The sequence below is a fragment of the Peromyscus californicus genome, unplaced genomic scaffold (assembly GCF_007827085.1).
Source record: "Peromyscus californicus insignis strain IS unplaced genomic scaffold, ASM782708v3 Scaffold_8__1_contigs__length_139910024, whole genome shotgun sequence".
In the NCBI taxonomy this organism is placed as follows: Eukaryota; Metazoa; Chordata; class Mammalia; order Rodentia; family Cricetidae; genus Peromyscus; species Peromyscus californicus.
The window spans coordinates 99,077,484-99,094,483 of NW_026294606.1; the positions used below are offsets into that span (position 1 = coordinate 99,077,484).

Below are 17,000 nucleotides of genomic sequence, written 5' to 3' on the forward strand. Positions count from 1 at the left end.
CTTTTACAACCAACTGGGGTTGAAATTCAGGATATTGTGCAGCTAGGCTGGTTCTCTGCCAATACATACCCAGCCCTACACAGAAACTTGAGGACACTATTGATCATTTCATTTGTTTTTATCTATGTATTTATTTTGGGGGCTGTAATCTTTATAATGTTCATTAATTTATGATAAATTTATGTGCACAGTTCACGTGTGAAGGTCAAAGGACAACCTTCCACCGTGTGGGTCCTAGGGATGGAACTCAGATCCCTCATGCTTGCAGGTAACAGCTTTCCCCGCTGAGCAACCTCACTGGACTTGTCCTACTAAAAGACGACAGACACTAAAGCAGAACCCAGCGCACCCAAACGGAGCAGGAGAGACTCGACCACGAGGGGGCGCAGCACACCGGGGGCCTTGTCCAACCGAACGCAGCGCCAGGGGGCGGGAACAACCTCCGCCCCGCCCCCTCCATCTGCGGCGCCCTGTGATTGGAAGGGGAAACGATTACTTAGTAGCGCCGTTGGGGTGGCCGGGAGAAGAGGGCCGGCCAGAGGTGACGCCGTGGCGGCGGAGGTGCGGGGCCCCGCGGCACTCCGGGCGGTGGATGGCGGCGGGATGGAGCCCGAGGGGAGCGGCGGCGGCGGGTCGGCCGGGCTCATGCAGCAGATCCTCAGCCTGAAGCTCGTGCCGCGGGTGGGCAATGGGACCCTGTGCCCCAACTCCACTTCGCTCTGCTCCTTCCCAGGTACGCCCCGCCCCGCGCCTGCGCACTGCGCACCTGTCGCCGCTCCCCCTCCCACCCCCCACCCCCAGGGCGAGGCCGAGGCCGCCGCCGGGTGGCACCCGGGTGCCTTGGGGCGACGCCTGTCCTGTCCCTCCGAGAACCTGTCTGCTGACCCTGTCCTCCGACTCTGCCCTCCACCCGTCGCCCCTCCAGCAAGGAATCACTTGCTCAAACCTGTTGCGGGTTCTCCCACCCACACCTTGAAGAACTTCCACTTCGGAATTGCCCCTCCCTGCCACCCGAGCCTCGCCGCCTCCTGTCAGGAGAGCTTTCAAAGTTACCTTTACCCAGCAGAACTGCCAGAGTTCAGAAAGTTGGGGAGGAGGAGAATGACCTCCCCTGGGATCCAGAGGGAAGGCCTTCGGGGAGGGCATGGTTTATTTCCTTTGGGTTTTTGAAGGCAAGGCGACTGGGGTCGGGGGGGACGACAGAGCGGGGAGGGGGGCGGTTTAGGGCGCCCCAGCAAAGTTGAAACTTGGACTTCGGAAACAGAGACGCTGGGCCAGAGACATCGTCAAGGAAGACGGGCGGGATTGCGTGTTAAGCCAGGCACCTGTGAGTCTCATCCACTGGGCAGCGACTGCCAGGCGCCTCTCAGTGGACACCTGGGACCTGCCTGTGTAGTCGCTGACAAAGTGGTTGTCGCTTTTGGCGGCAGCTGAAGATGTTAGCTTGTGATCTGTCTAAAATGAGAGTCCGGAAAAGTAATAGTGTCACACTTGACAGTGAGTGATTAAAAAGTAAATAAAAATACACACGGACCCCTTTCTGGAGTCCCTTTCCAAATGATGAACAGTTCATACTCTCCGAGGATTAAATCAGTCTGGTATTTTTAAATTCATTTTCTTATTTCTCTTCAACTATTTGGGAATTTTCCAAACAGAGAAATTGAAACACAGTAAAACAAATACCCATATGCTTATGTTCAGTGTTAAAGTCACACACTGCTTAAAAACTGGGGCTCGGGTTGGGGATTTAGCTCAGTGGTAGAGTGCTTGCGGCGCAAGGCCCCGGGTTCGGTCCTCAGCTCCGGGGGAGGGGGGACCCCAAACTGGGGCTCATCAGGCAGTTGTGAGACCATCACCCATGTAGTTAGGCAAGCAGATGGCAGGCTACTTTAGATTATGGGGCCACAGTTGAATATTTGGCTTGTGTTGATGAAAATTTCATTATGCAAAGCATAACTTTTGGTTCTTCTTGCTCTCTCTCTCTGTCACGCCTATGTACATGTGTGTACACATCACATTTTAACTTCCTGTACTGCAGAAGTCAGGACACTTTATGATTCTTCAGCTCAAAACTTCTGAAGCAGGGATGGGTTCTTTCACAGTCCCCAAGTCACAGCACTTCTAAAATATTTACCAGGCCTTATTTAAATTTCTTTTCAATTAGCCAGATAACTTTCTTCTTTCTTTCTTTCCTTCTCCCGGGCTTTCTTTTTTCTTTAAAAAAAAAAACCAACAACATTATTTTAAATATGTGTATGTGTTCGGGTATGTGGACATGAGTGCAGGTGCCCCCGGAGGCCAGAGGCGGAGTTACAGGTGATTGGTTGTGAGCTCTCTGACCTGGGTGCTGGGAATCAAACTTGGGTCTTCTGGAAGAACAGCGATTACTCTCAGCCTCTGAGCCATCTCTCCTTTGTTGTTGTTCATGTTGTTTCTGTGTTCATTTGGTGGGAGAAAGACGTAGTTTATTAAGAAAGAGAAAGACGGATGGTCTAGGGAGCTGAGAAGAGGGCTGTTAAAAGTTCCACGACGTCTGGGAGCTGATCGTTAGGTGTGGTGGCTTGCAACTTTAACCCCAGCACTCTGGAGTCAGGAGCAATCAGATATCTGAGTTCAAAGTCAGCCTGGTCTACACAGCATGTTCCTGGCCAGCCAGGGCTACATACTACAGAGACTTTGTCTTGAAAATAAATAGAAAGAATCATACATTGCATCTGATTATCCCGACTCTTTAGCATCATTTACACCAGTGTTTACTTCAGCTTTTTGTTTATTTTTCACTTTGATACTAACCTGGAACTCGCTGGGAACTGAACTTGGGTCCTCTGGAAAAGCAGTAACCACTCTTTTCCTTTTGTTTTGTTTGTTTTTCGAGACACAAGTTTCTCTGTGTAGCCCTGGCTGTCCTGGAACTGGCTCTGTAGACTAAACTAGCCTTGAACTCACAGAGATCCCCCGACTTCTGCCTCCCAAGTGCTAGAATTAAAGGTGTGCACCACCACCTGTCACAACAGCAACTGCTATTTACTGCTGAGCCATCCCTCCAGACTTGATATGAGACTTGAGAGTATGGTTTACCAAGACTCACTCCTTCATTGGGCATCCGTCTGGTCCAGTGTGGGTTCCAGGCTGGAGGCATAAACACAGATGAGGGTAAAGCCCTCATTGATCACCATGTACTAATCACAAGGGCTAATCCAGTATGTACAGCCCTTGACCTCAAGTTGACCGAGTTCAGCAGTAAACATATCCCCTCCCTCCATCTTTATTTGGAATTCTGGCTAGAATGGGCACTTGAAGTTAGACCCTAGTTTGAGATACTAAAGACCTCTCACTAGGAATCTTATTCAGGGTCCTGAGGCTGATTTCCTCTGTTTTGGTCACACAGAAAAGGTTATATTTAATTTATGCCAACTCATGCCCTAGAGTATTCTGTGGTTTCTCTGTACTAAAAAGCTTTGAATTGATTTTTTTAAACCCCCTTTGCACTTTAGCCATTTAGGATTCTGCCAAATTCTCATTTTAACTTGCTCAAATTTCTTTTGTTGTCTCTGTGTTTGTTTGAGACAGGTCTCATTATGCAGCTGAGGCTGCCAGAGGACCTGAGCCCTTCTTAGTGCTGAGGTGAAGGCCTGCACCACCATGACTGGCTTTTAGTTGTCATTTGTCACAATCAGGAATGACATTCATACTCTGAAGATAGGGATTTCACTAAAGTAATTTCATTTTTTTTTTTTCCTTTGAGCCAGGGTTTCTCTGTGTAATAGCTGTGGCTGTCCTGGAACTCACTCTGTAGACCAGGCTGGCCTCAAACTCACAGAAATCTGCCTGCCTCCGCCTTCTGAGTGCTGGGATTAAAGGCGTGCGCCACCACTGGCCAGCAAAGTAATGCCCAATAAGCAACACTGTTGTTACAGTCAAGAATGGATCCAACTTGGACAAGTCAGTTATTCATTCACTGAACAAATATTTACTGATTGTGGTGTATCTGGTTTTTTGTTTTGTTTTGTTTTTTAAGATTTATTTCTACTTATGTGTATGAACATATGTGTACGGATGCCCATAGGGGCCAGAAGAAGGCATTGAATCTCTGGGAGCTGGAGTTACAGGTACTTGCCCATTGTGGGTTTTGGAATGTGAACTCTGGTTCTCTGCAAGAGTAGCAATGGCTCATAACTGCTGAGTCATCTCTCCAGCCTTCCGGTTGTGTTGGGGTATCTGTTAGAAAGGCCTTGACAGACAAAACAAGAGCCCCTCCATATGGATCATTCATTCCAGTGGAGAGACATAGAGAAAAGTAAGGACACCATACCTGGTGGTGAGTGTGAGAGGCAGAGTAAGTGGCTGAAGTGTGTCAAGGGATGGAGTGTTGTTTTACACAAGATGATCAGGGCCTGGTATGATGGCACACACCTGTAAACATAGCACTGGAATGGCTGAGGCAAGATGGTTGTGCATTTGGGGCCAACCCTCCTGAGCTACATCCTGAATTCAATGCAAGCCTTGGCAGTTGTGGTGGTTTGAATAAGAATGCTCCCCCCTCCTTCCCATGGGCTCATAAGTTTGACTGCTCAGTCCCTAGTTGGTAGAACTGTTTTGGGAAGGATTAGGAGATGTGGCCTTATTGGAAAGAGGTATGTCACTGGGGGTGAGCTTTGAGGTTTCAAAAGCCTACACCAGGCTCTCTGTCTCTCTGCTTTGTGCTCGTGGGTTGGGATGTAAGCTCTTAGCTACTGTTCGAGTGCCCTGCCTGTCTGCTTCCTGCCCTAGTGATAACGGACTTACCTTCTGAAACTGTAAGCAAGCTCCCAATTAAATGTTTTCTTTTGTAAGAGCTGCCTTGGTCATGGTGTCTCTTCACAGCAGTAGAACACCAACTAAGAAAGTAGTATCAGGAGAGGGGTGCCAGGCCACAGTTGGTCGTACCGAGAGAAGGTCACTGGTAGAGGGGAGGGGAGGCTCCGCATGGATCTCCTGGCAAATAGGAGACAGTTGGCAAGCAAGGGGTGAACAGCTGAGTGATGCAGGCCAATGGGCCATGAGCGTCCAGGCAGCCTAGTTCCAGCAGGGAGTCACAGCACTGAGAAGACTCTGGTCCCCAGGTGGCCTCTCAGACTTGGACTTCCCAGCTTACAGAACCTTGAGCCAAAAAGATTGTGTTACAGCAGCAGAAAGCTGCCACTAGAGCCGCCAAGGAAAACACAGCTGATAACGCACTGGCTGTGAAGCGGGGAGCAAGGAGATGTTGTAAGCCAGGGAAACATTTTGACAGTGTGTTGAGCCAGGGGAATGAAAAGAACTCCACATCGATCAATAAATAGCTATTAAACAGTTGGTAAATTGAGGTACAGTAGATTAAAAAGAAATCACTTAGGTTTTTTTTTTTAATGTTTTAAGTTTGTTATAGCTTTTAAAACCTTGTAATCATCCTGTCTGAGAGTATTTTTATAAACTACTCATTTCATGTAATAAAGCCTTTCTTGCCCCTCAAGTGTTTTAAGTCGTATTGTACCTGGGCACTGAAGAAGCCAACCAACACATAGGGCTCAGGGTGTGCGTGGGGGTAGTGCGTCCCTGTGTGCCACTGCCCCACAGCTCAGAATGGTGCCACTGGGGCCCGGTAGCCCTCCTTGGCTAGGTGCTGTGCTCCAAGGGAGGTAGCAATGAGTGAGTGGGTAGGTGTCTTGGCAGGCTGCTGGAACGCAACTGCACAGGCTAGACATTTGAACAGCTGGTTGTTTCCTCAGTCTGGGTGCTAATCAGCATCAGGATTTCCTTCCTGCCTTTCAGGGAGCAGCCTTGTTACTGTGTCTTGGCGGTCAAGGTTCTGTAAGCTGGGAAGTCCAAGTCTGAGAGGCCACCTGGGGACCAGAGTCTTCTCAGTGCTGTGACTCCCTGCTGGAACTAGGTTGCCTGGACGCTCATGGCCCATTGGCCTGCATCACTCAGCTGTTCACCCCTTGCTTGCCAACTGTCTCCTATCTGCCAGGAGATCCATGCGGAGCCTCCCCTCCTCTTGGCATCTGTGAGGTTTTCTGAAGAATCATCCTGGGGGCTAGGGAGATGACTCATCTACTAAGAGCACTGGCTGCTCTTGCAGAGGACCCAGGTTCAATTCCCAGCACCCACATGGAGCTCACAACCATCTGTAACTCCTGTTCCAGGAACTTCTGGCCCCCTTGGGTACAGGCATGTCACACACATACATACAGGCAAAGCACCCATACACATTAAATAGATACTTAAAAAAAAAAATCATCTAGCCCTCAAAGACCCAGGTTCAAGGTTTCAGAGACCACAGTCCATAGTCAGTTGGATGCACTGTTTTGGGGGCTATGGTGAGGTACCATACCTGGTGGAGCAGAGCTGCTCACCCAATGGCAGCCAAGAAGCAGGAAAGAGATAGTCAAGGACCCACCCCTAGTGACCTGCTTCCTCTACCTGGGCCCCACCTCCTACTTTCCACCATCTTCTGGAATATTACTACTGGCTAGGGACCAGTGTATGAGCCTGAGAGGGATACTTCCTATGCAGACTTGAGCTCCTGATGATGTAATCCCATCCACCTGTGTGCCTGTCACTGTCAAGTGCTCCTGTAAATGTTTGTTCTGCTTCACAGCAGATCATGGCAAGCTTGGTCTCTGTGGAGACATTTGGCATGGTCTGGAGATATTTTTATGTCACATCTGGGAACTGAGTACTATTGGCCAGTGTGTGCTAAGAATGCATGAAGCCCTGGGTTCAGTCTCTAACATCAGAAAGGGAAAAAAAGGTTAATATCTGAATTAGAGTTGTCTTAAGAGTAGAGGTCCACCTGGGCTTTGGTGGTGCACACCTTTAATCCCAGCACTCGGGAGGCAGAGGCAGGTGGATCTCTGTGAGTTCGAGGTCAGCCTGGTCTACAGAGTGAGATCCAGGACAGGCTCCAAAGCTACACAGAGACGCACTGTCTCAAAACAAACAAACAAGAAAGAGTAGAGGTTCCGGTATGGAGAGATCACTCAGGATTAAGAGCATGTGCTGCTGTTGCAGAGAACCCAAGTTTGGGTCCCAGCACTCACATCAGGTGGTCAACAGTCACCTGTGACTCCAGCTCCAGGGGAATCTGACACCTCTGACCTCTGTGGGCACCGAGACACAAGTGCACATATCGATATACATACACATAATAAAAACAGTCTTAAAAGAGTAGTGGTTCTCTGGGTGATGGTGGCACACACCTTTAATCCCAGAGGCAGGAGGCAGAGGCAGGTGGATCTCTGTAAGTTTGAGACCAGCCTCGTCTACAAAGGGAGTTCCAGGACAGCCAGGACTATTGCACAGAGAAACGCTGTCTCAAAAAACAAACAAACAAAAGAGTAGTGGTTCTTCATAGGAGCCAGCTCTGTTTTGTTTTTGTTTTTCCTGAGACAGAGGCCCTTGTAGCCCAGGCCAGCCTCCAAGTTGAAACTTAGCAGATGACTGAACTTGTGAGCCTTGTGCCTGTACTTCAAGTGCTGGTTACAGGTGTGTTCACACCCAGCTCTGTAGCCTTCTTTCTCACCTACCTGCCATTTGTCTTCAAGCCAGCCAGACATGTGTATTTACTATTATTGTTGTTATTTCTTCCTCCTCCTCTTCCTCTTATTTTTTGAGACAAGGTCTTGCTATATAGCTTAGGTTGGTTTTGAACTCATGAACCTTTTGCCTCTGCCTCCCTAGTACTGACATTACAGGCCTGCCCTACCAGGCAGGCTTTTTTTTTTTTTTTTTTTAAGCTTTATTTATTTTGTATACAGTGTTCTGTCTGCATGCCAGAACAGGGCGCCAGATCTCATTACAGATGGTTGGGAGCCACCATGTGGTTGCTGGGAATTGAACTCAGGACCTCTGTAAGAACAGCCAGTGCTTTTAACCACTGAGCCATCTCTCCAGCCCCCAGGCAGGCTTTTATTTCACATTTTAAAGAGTTTTTGATACCTTGATTAACAGTATTTATTTTATTGCTATTTATTTGCTTATTTTGAAGCAGTTTCACTTTGTAGATATTTATTGGCTTGTGCTAGCATAGTCGAGAAATCATGTAGGTCTTTTGACCTGTGGACTAGATTGCCTTGCCTTTCTCCCGCTCTAGTTTGAGAGTACATGTAGCTTGCTGGGTTGGTTAGCTCTTCCCTTAAAGGGCCTGAAGACTTCCATCTTCTAAGCTCTGTAGGCTCCCAGTGTCTGCCACTGATAACAGCCTTGTTCATGTTGGAGAGCTTTCATGGACAGGACTTAGTGAGCAAGCCTGGGCCGAAAGATGTCTGTGTCTCCAAGTCCTGTGATGAATGAGTTTAAGTCCTCAATACGGAAACAGGAGATCAGCTGTGTGTGGTAGTTTGTGAACCCTTTAAACACCATCAGTAAAGCCTGGCGTGGTGGCAAATGCCTATAATACCAACTCAAGGGAAGCAGGAGGTTCAGAGTTCAAGGCCAGCCTCAGATACATGAGTATGAGGCTGTTCTGGGCTACATGGTGAGACCTGTCTCACAAAAACCAAGGCCTGGAGAGATGGCTCAGCAGTTAAGAGCACTGACTGCTCTTCCACAGGACCCAAGTTCAATTCCCAACACCCACATGGCAGCTAACAACTGTCTGTAACTCCAAGATCTGACACCCTCACATAGACATACATGCAGGCAAAAGCGCCAATGTACATAAAACAAATAATTAAAAAAAAATAAGGTTTCTCCCCTACTTTAAAAAACAAAACAAGCCGGGCGGTGGTGGCACACGCCTTTAATCCCAGCACTCGGGAGGCAGAGCCAGGCGGATCTCTGTGAGTTCGAGGCCAGCCTGGACTACCAAGTGAGTTCCAGGAAAGGCGCAAAGCTACACAGAGAAACCCTGTCTCGAAAAACCAAAAAAAAAAAAAAAAAAAAAAAACAAGCCGGGCGGTGGTGACGCATGCCTTTAATCCCAGCACTCAGGAGGCAGAGCCAGGCGGATCTCTGTGGGTTAGAGGCCAACCTGGTCTACAGAGCAAGATCCAGGACAGGCACCAAAACTACACAGAGAAACCCTGTCTTGGGGGGGAAAAAACAAAAACAAAAACAAAACAAAACAAAACAAAAAACACCACCACCAAAACCCTCTAGAGTACAACTAAATGCTGTGAGAATTGGAGTAACGGGTGCAGCAGCCTGGACTGAGCCCCTTGGCGGGGCCTCACTGGAAAGGACGGTGACTCCAGCTCTGCCTTTCTCTGCCCTCACAGAGATGTGGTATGGTGTGTTCCTGTGGGCACTTGTGTCTTCTGTCTTCTTTCATGTCCCTGCTGGATTACTGGCCCTCTTCACCCTCAGACATCACAAATATGGTAGGTTCATGTCTGTAAGCATCCTGTTGATGGGCATCGTGGGACCAATTACTGCTGGAATCTTGACAAGTATGTTAGACATTAAAATACCAGTCAAAAACTTGCGATGTGGTTAGTCACCTAATTTTAGGACTCCTTTTATAGATATAGGAGGAGGGGGGGATGTAGCTCAGTGGTAGAATGCTTGCCTCGTGAGCACAAAGCCCTGGGTTTGGTCTCTAGCACTGGGAAGAAAAAAAGGTGTGTGTTATGTGTGTGTTGCATGTGTGCACACACACAGTGAATTTTAAAGAGTTAGCTTTTAAGTGTGGATCTTGTTTTTTTTAACATATTCCTTTTTGGGTTTTGCTTTGTTTTTTTAGCTCTCAAGCCCCTTACCTGGCTAATCTCTTTGGTTTCCCAGGCCAGATTTGAAGCTTTGTGAGACAGGCCACGAGCAACATAGAAATATTTGGTTATAGAAGCTTCAGCACCTTTCCCTTCCAATCTAACTTGACTTGGCTTTGCAGAATGGTTCTCGAATTGCTTCCGCTCTTTCGGGTGTGGTTCCTTTAGGGATGGAGATAAATCTGATGATAGGAATTCTTTTAAAGAAAGATAATTGAGGGCTAGGGATGCAAAGCTGAATGGCAGAGCTGGCCTAGCGTCTGAGGCTCTGGGTTTGACCCCAGCTCCACACACAAAGGAAGTGCCTGATTTGTGTGTTTCAATCCTCCGTGCTCCCCTATGGAGCAGGCTTTCTTGTTGGACTATCTTTGGATTGCCAGCCCCCAATATCAACCCAGAGACTATTAGCTTAGGCTTGTCCTACTAGCTCTTATAACTTAAGTTAACCTGCTTTTAATCTGCCACATGGCTTGGTTACCTCTACTCTGTATCATATGTCCAACAACTTCTGTGTCCCCCTGGCTTCTCACTTAAGTGCACCTAGATTCCTCCTCCTCTTCCTCCCTCTCCCTGGAAATCCCGTCTATCCTCTCCTGCCTAGCTATTGGCCATTCATCTCTTTATTAAGCCAATCAGAAGGTCCTTGGCAAAGACATATCTTCACAGTGTACGAAAAGATTATCCCACAATACCCCCACCCCCAGACTTCCTGACCAGAGACCGGAGTAGCATGGAAATTACAGACTATTTTTAAACCTGCTTCTTTTTTTGTCTTTGTTTTGTTTCGTTTCACTAACACAATTAGAGGGACCAAAATGAAGCTTGAATCATTTCTAAATTCATACTTACATAGAAGCATATGTATTATCTAGAAATAAAAATCTAAAAGCATCATGAAAATAAAAATTATATTTTATATTAATAGCCACAGATTGTATTTTTATGTGGATTTTGTATATGTATATATATAAATCATAAATTTATTTATGAAACATAGGAATGTAACATTCCTAATTTGTCACCTTATTTTCCCTGTGAATTTTTAACCCTGAGCTTTGAGCAGAAATGTCCATTGGTCTCTTTGACTTTCTTTTTTCTTTTCTTTTCTTTTCTTTTCCTCTCTCCCTGTCTCTCTCTCTTTCTTTCCTTCTGAGGCACCGTAGCCTAGTTTCTCTGTGTTCTAATTGTGTCGCTTAACACTGCAGTAGCCACACTGAATTTCTGGCCCCTGGGACTGGTCTCTGTCAGTAAAGCAGAGATGAACTACCCACCCTACATCCTTGAATGCTGATTAGATGAGATGTCTCCATACAGAGTAGAATACTTGGCAAAGTAGTTGGCACACAGTCACTGAATATGTGCTCGTTTCTGTTTTCAGGATTGGGGGTAGTTTTTTTTCTTCCTGTTCTCTGTAAGATTTTCCTTTCTTCCCTCGTCATCCATGTCTCATGTGAAGGCCCAGATCAAGTTCCTCAGGCTTCTTTCTTTTCTTTTCAAGGAAGCTCAGTACAGAGGTGCCATGAAACTTGCACTCTGAGATTAGTGGCATTGATTGCCGCTGGAGGCAAAGTCAAATATCTAACACTGTTTGCTTGTTAAAACACATTAATAATATCTCACATCACAGTTTGTTTGGTTTTTTGTTTTTTTTTGTTTTGGTTTTTTTTTTTTTTTTTTTTTTTTTTTTTTTTTGGTTTTTCGAGACAGGGTTTCTCTGTGTAGCTTTGCGCCTTTCCTGGATCTCGCTCTGTAGACCAGGCTGGTCTCGAACTCACAGAGATCCACCTGCCTCTGCCTCCCATGCTGGGATTAAAGGCGAGCGCCACCACCGCCCGGCTCACATCACAGTTTAAGAATGTGTAGTCTTCCTTTCTTTTGGGGATGCTGAGAATGGAACCAGTGGCATTGTGCATGCTAAGCATGTGCTTTATCATTGATCCACAGCCCCAGTCTACCTGTTGATATTTGATGGAGTCATCTGTATTCTGTGAGTTCCTGTGACTCAGATGGATAGCTGGGTCCACACCAGTGTTTGTGCAGAGTGTTAGATGGGGTGGGGGGTCTGGATCAACACAGGTGCTTGTGTAGAATGTTAGATGGGGGTGTCTGGGTCGACACAGGTGTTTGTGTGCTGTGCTCTTACTCTCTTGGAAGTTGTAGTCACTATAATAAGGAAAGCAGTGACCTGGGAAACAGAAGGGACCGAGTTCTCTGCCCTGGTGCCCTTTGAATAGCCTTAGGGCTCAGAATGCTGTGTTACTTTCTCACTCCTTTCTTTCTTCCTCACTCTTTTCTTTCTTCCTTGGATGGAGCCCTCAGTATAATAGCAAGTGGAGCTGGGATTCCCTGTGGCCTGGAAACATTTCTTGATCTGTCTCAGTAGATTGTCTTCCATTGCCAGGAATGAGTTGGTGCCCTTTCAGTGATAGGCATGGGGCTAATTGAATGGCACAGGAGTGAAGAGAGATGGTGGACCATGGGGGAATTGCTGTCTTGTCCTCTTGACTACTTCAGATCACTCAGTAAATATGAGGTGCTCAATCGTAGGGGGTACAAAGCTAAATGCTGACTTGCAAACCACACAAAGAAAGTTAGTGTGGACCAGAAAGGACAAGGAACACAAAACTTCTGACATAATTAAATGGAAAGTCTGTCTCCCAATAGTGAAATTTTTAAGTGTTATATTTTAGTGACGTCATTAATCTCAGGCTTTGTTTTATTAATTAATGTTTTTTCTCTTTTAACACGATTCATTTGGACCAGGTGCAGCAATCGCTGGGGTTTACCGAGCTGCAGGGAAGGAGATGATCCCGTTTGAAGCCCTCACTCTTGGCACTGGACAGACGTTCTGTGTAGTGGTGGTCTCTTTTTTACGGGTTTTAGCTACCCTATAGCATATGCCCTTTCACTGGGATGTCATACCTGCATTTTATAGACTCCTCAAAAGGCAGAGATGGTGTCCTGGTTTCTTCATTCCTCGAATGGAAACGACTTGGAGGCAGGAGAATGTGAAGAACACCGCAGCTCTTCCTTCACTTAGAAGCTCCAGCAAATGAAGACCCTTGCGGGCACCTCTCATTCTCAGCCAAACCAAGCTCCTCAGCTTTCTTTTCTTTTGACTATTTAAGTTTTACATGCATATCTTCACCTAAGCCAACAATGCCTCAAGTTTGCATATTTCAAACAAGAATTTGCATCATTATTTGCAAAAATGCAACATTGCTGTTTCACAGAAACAATGGAAAATGCTGTTTAATTTCAAGGAAGCAGGCTGCACTGTACTAAAAGCTTATCGTTGTGAGGGTAAAGCCAAGTTGGCTTGGGGTGAGAACAGTTTGAGAACAAACTGGTGGAATGTAACAGGAAGAAGAACTGAAGTATAATTCAAAGTAACAGCTTTGGTTCCACTGTCAAAAGTAGGTGACTACTGAGAATGTGACGCTTCATGGTTAACTATCTTGACCTCTGATTATTTAATATATTTTAAGAGATGTGAATTTATCATTTGATCAAAATAAGCTCGCTAGCTGAGATTTCTTTTTCTTTTCTTTCTTCTTTCTTTTTTTCTTTTTTAAGATGTGAGGATTTGCTTTGTTACCCAGGCTAGCCCAAACTCCTGGGCTCAAGTGATCTTCCTGCCTCAGCCTCCTGAGTAGCTGGGACTATAGGCATCACCATCATGCTTAATTTAGGCTCTTTTTACAAAGAATTTCCATGATATCTTTACCTGTCACCTTTAACGCTGCCCATTTTATTTACTTTCTCTAGAAACATGCAGACTTTCTTAAGTAGCTTGAGTTGAACTTCAAAACCAGACAGGTTAGATGCTCTTGGGACATTCAGGCACAAGTAAGACACTTGCAGGATTCCGTTATAGTTTTTCTTCCTAATTTAAGTGTATTTGATGACTCTCAAACTTGTGGAGTACTGCTGAAATGAGTTAGTGGTTGTTGGTTTCCTTCTGTGTTTACCTAGCAATGGCTCCTCAGCCCACTTCGGCAGTATTTGAGTATCAACTCCCAGAAAGTGCCTAAAACTTCCTCTAGTCAAGAGAATTTATATCCTTAAGGAGATAGTTTTTAACTTTATTTTAGCTATTTTACTTTTTAACTCTACTGCCTAACTTTGTTTTTCATTGAAAAGACCTGTGAACTGTGACCTTCAGAAGGGAAAGGGATGTAAAAAAGTATGCGCCTTTCATCATTTTAACGGTTTTGTATAAAGTACAATGTTCTTGTTACCTGTTCTCAAAGTAGCCTCTGGTATAAGTTAAAACTCTCACATTTTAAAAGGAGAATGTTCATTGTGAGATTAAGACTGACAACCGATTAAGGGCATAAATTTATCTTAAAGCAATATGCTTTCAGCTTCTGGTTAGAAATAGCCAGGAGGGGACCAGCAAGATGGTTCAGCAGGTGAAGGTGCTTACCTCTGACCTGAGTTTGATTCTTGGGACCCACATGGTGGAAGGAGAGAACCAACTCCTGCAAGTTGTCCTCTGACCTCCATATGCTGTTCACATGCATGAACAAATAAATAAACAAACAAACAAACAAACAAATAAATAAATAAATAAATAAGAGTAATAAAAATTTTAAATAGCCAAGAGGAACTCTGTGGGCACTTGCACTTATGTGCATATATTCCCTGTCCCCCACATACACATAAATTTTAAAATCAGGTCAAATAGCCAAGAGGGTCAATTTTTCCAGGAATTGCCGGGGGGGAAATTGCAGGGGTGGCCACAAAAACCAGTCAGCTCTTTCCTTTAGACTACCACTTGTTAAAACTGTAGTGACAGGTCAGATTTGGTGGGCAGTTGAAGTGCAGATAAAGGGCCCTTTAAATTCCCCAGAAATAAGAGCAATCTTTCTTTTGACAAAAGACTTCCATTTCAGTCTCAGGGGCTGTGAATTGGGAAAACAACCTTTCAGTTGGAAAACTGGACCGTTGTCCTCTGCATTCTGGGAAATGACCACACCGTTTATGGAAAAGCACCGTAGAGTACTTACCAAACACTCTTTGGGGTGTAATTTCACACCCTACGCACATAGTTGAATTGGTGGTGGCTGTTCTCCCTACATAATAACTTCTGAACATACTCATCCGTGATTAAAATGTTAGGTCTTTGGGTTTACAGCCCACACAAAGAGTTAGGGCATTTTGAAGGACGTTTTTGTTTCCATCTGTTTCTTGTTTATGTTTTATCTGCTCTTAAAAAATAAAGAACTTGAACTGTAAAATGTATCTTCAAATTACTGAGTATTTCATCTATCCCAATGTGTGTCAAGCATTCTTTTGTGAATAAGTGTCTATAGACTCTATAGACCAAGCTTTGTAAAGGCTTGATATGTTTTCATTTGAATGATAAACCAAGAATGCTTTCCACTTTGATCCCTGTTCCTCATCTTCCTCTTTTCTCTTGTCTCAAATGCAGATTTACTTGCCATGATTTCTGTAGAATACATCACCTTATACAATTTCTTCAGGAGGTGTCTCCCACTACGAACTTTCTTGGACCCAGATTCCTGCATTTATATTTCCACTTCTCACCCCCTCTTTTTAAATTCTGAGATGGAGGGGTAACCCCCAACCAAAAAAGCTGATCTCTTGATTCCTTAGTGAATTGTGGGATAAAAATTAAGTTTGTGTCCAAAAGTGTAATGATTATTATGTGAGCAAGATGTGTCTCGGGCTGTTCACTTCCTTTGGAGCAAGACACTCCTTAGGAGATGCTGGCACTAGTGAGAAGCCGTTCGTGCCAATACTGGCATCCTTCCTGTGTCCTGTAGGTTTCTAAGTTGTATGTTGGCTTTTGATTCCAATGTCCTTCCGACTGCCCCGTTTTTCATTAAGTTCTTGTGACACTGCAGAACACGCCAACCTTCCCCAAGGAACTGTTTCCTGGAATGTGAAGCCCTGGTGTTGTTAGTGGCCCACATGCAGAAGGTTTTGTGAACTTGTATTTCTTTCTGTGTACTATGTAAGGCTGGTTATGACCAAAATCAGCTTAACTTTTTATATTAGGTTATTGCACTTAACTGCTATAGTCCAAGCGATCAAATCTTTGTACATTAGAAACTTGTTTAAATTTTATTTTTCTACTGACATTTCTAATGCTAGTATGTTTATCAATAAAGAATTACTTTAAATTCTTTGAGTTGGGATTGCATTTTTTGTTTGTTTTTAGATTTTATCTGAGGCAATGTCTTGCTCTATTCGTGTCTAGCCTCCAACTCTTCATGAAGCCCAGGCTGGCCTTGAACTTGTGGCAGTCTACCTGTCTTTGCCTCCCAAGTGCTGGGGTTATGGGTGCATCGCCACACTCAGCTCTGGAGTTGCTTTTTTCTTTTCGTCTCCCTTCCCCATTTATTTATTTTGAGGCAGGGTCTCACTATGCAGCCATGACTGAAACTTGTTTAAGGCTATCCTCGAACTCAGATCTGCTGGCCCCAGCCTTCCAAGTGCTAGGATTAAAGGCATGTGCCACCATGACTGGACCCCTACCCCCATTTTTAATTTATTTATTGGTGGGAGCAAGGGCATATGCTTGTCATGGCATATCAGTAGAGGTCAGAGGACAGCTTTCAGGAATCAGTTCTCTCCTTCAACCATGTTCGTCCTTGGGATCAAACTCCTGTCAGGATCGGTAACGGCTGTCTTGCCAGCTCCTGGAATTATATTTCTATTGTAATCTTTTATAATAGAATTATGTATGCTTTAATTGTATTTCTCTTAGGTTCAATTTTATCTTTTTTATTTTTATTTATTTATTTTTTGTTTGTTTTGTTTGCCCTGGCTGTCCTGAAACTAGATCTGTAGACCAGGCCTGCCTCCAACTCAGAGATCCACCTGCCTCTGCCTCCCGAGTGCTGGGATTAAAGGTGGGCACCACCACCACCTGGCTTATGTTCAACGTTATAATAATTTATAATAAAATTCTCTTTCAAAGATGTGCTTAAACTGTGCTTAAGGTGAACATCACTCACTAACTTTACTGATCCGGACATATATTCACATCAAGAAGCTTTGTATGGGGCCTAAAAAGATGACTCAGTGGAGAAGGCATTGGCTGTGCAATCATGAGGACCAGAGTTCAGAACCCCAACACTCACAGAACAAGCTATATAGGCACAGGGACCTACCTGTAATTCCTGCACTCTGGAGGGAGAGATGGATCCCTGAAGGTTCATCAAGAGCCCCGCCTCAGTAAATAAAATATAGCATGAGGAAGACACTAATGTCAGCCTCTGCTTTCCATAGCAACATCTG

The 17,000-nt window shown here is 45.2% G+C and overlaps 1 protein-coding gene across 2 annotated transcripts; it reads left to right on the forward strand.

The window, feature by feature from the left end:
* The first annotated feature begins 475 nt into the window (after positions 1 to 475).
* Positions 476 to 15,885, forward strand: Tmem170a (transmembrane protein 170A). 2 transcript variants are annotated; one of them, XM_052728506.1, is made up of 3 exons: positions 476 to 733; positions 9,240 to 9,410; positions 12,492 to 15,885. In XM_052728506.1, exons 1-3 carry the CDS (start codon positions 604 to 606, stop codon positions 12,620 to 12,622), a joined length of 432 nt encoding a protein of 143 aa, XP_052584466.1. In that variant the 5' UTR covers positions 476 to 603; the 3' UTR covers positions 12,623 to 15,885. The 2 variants fall into 2 exon arrangements, with proteins under 2 accessions (XP_052584466.1, XP_052584467.1); XM_052728507.1 differs by having other exon boundaries at positions 484 to 733; positions 9,240 to 9,341.
* The last annotated feature ends 1,115 nt before the right edge of the window (positions 15,886 to 17,000 follow it).

Excerpts from the sequence above, each read along its gene's own strand:
- Tmem170a (XM_052728506.1), top strand. The coding sequence starts at position 604 with ATGGAGCCCGAGGGGAGCGGCGGCGGCGGGTCGGCCGGGCTCATGCAG. Across the intron at positions 734-9,239 it reads TTCGCTCTGCTCCTTCCCAG|AGATGTGGTATGGTGTGTTC; the intron begins GTACGCCCCGCC and ends CTGCCCTCACAG. Across the intron at positions 9,411-12,491 it reads TACTGCTGGAATCTTGACAA|GTGCAGCAATCGCTGGGGTT; the intron begins GTATGTTAGACA and ends CATTTGGACCAG.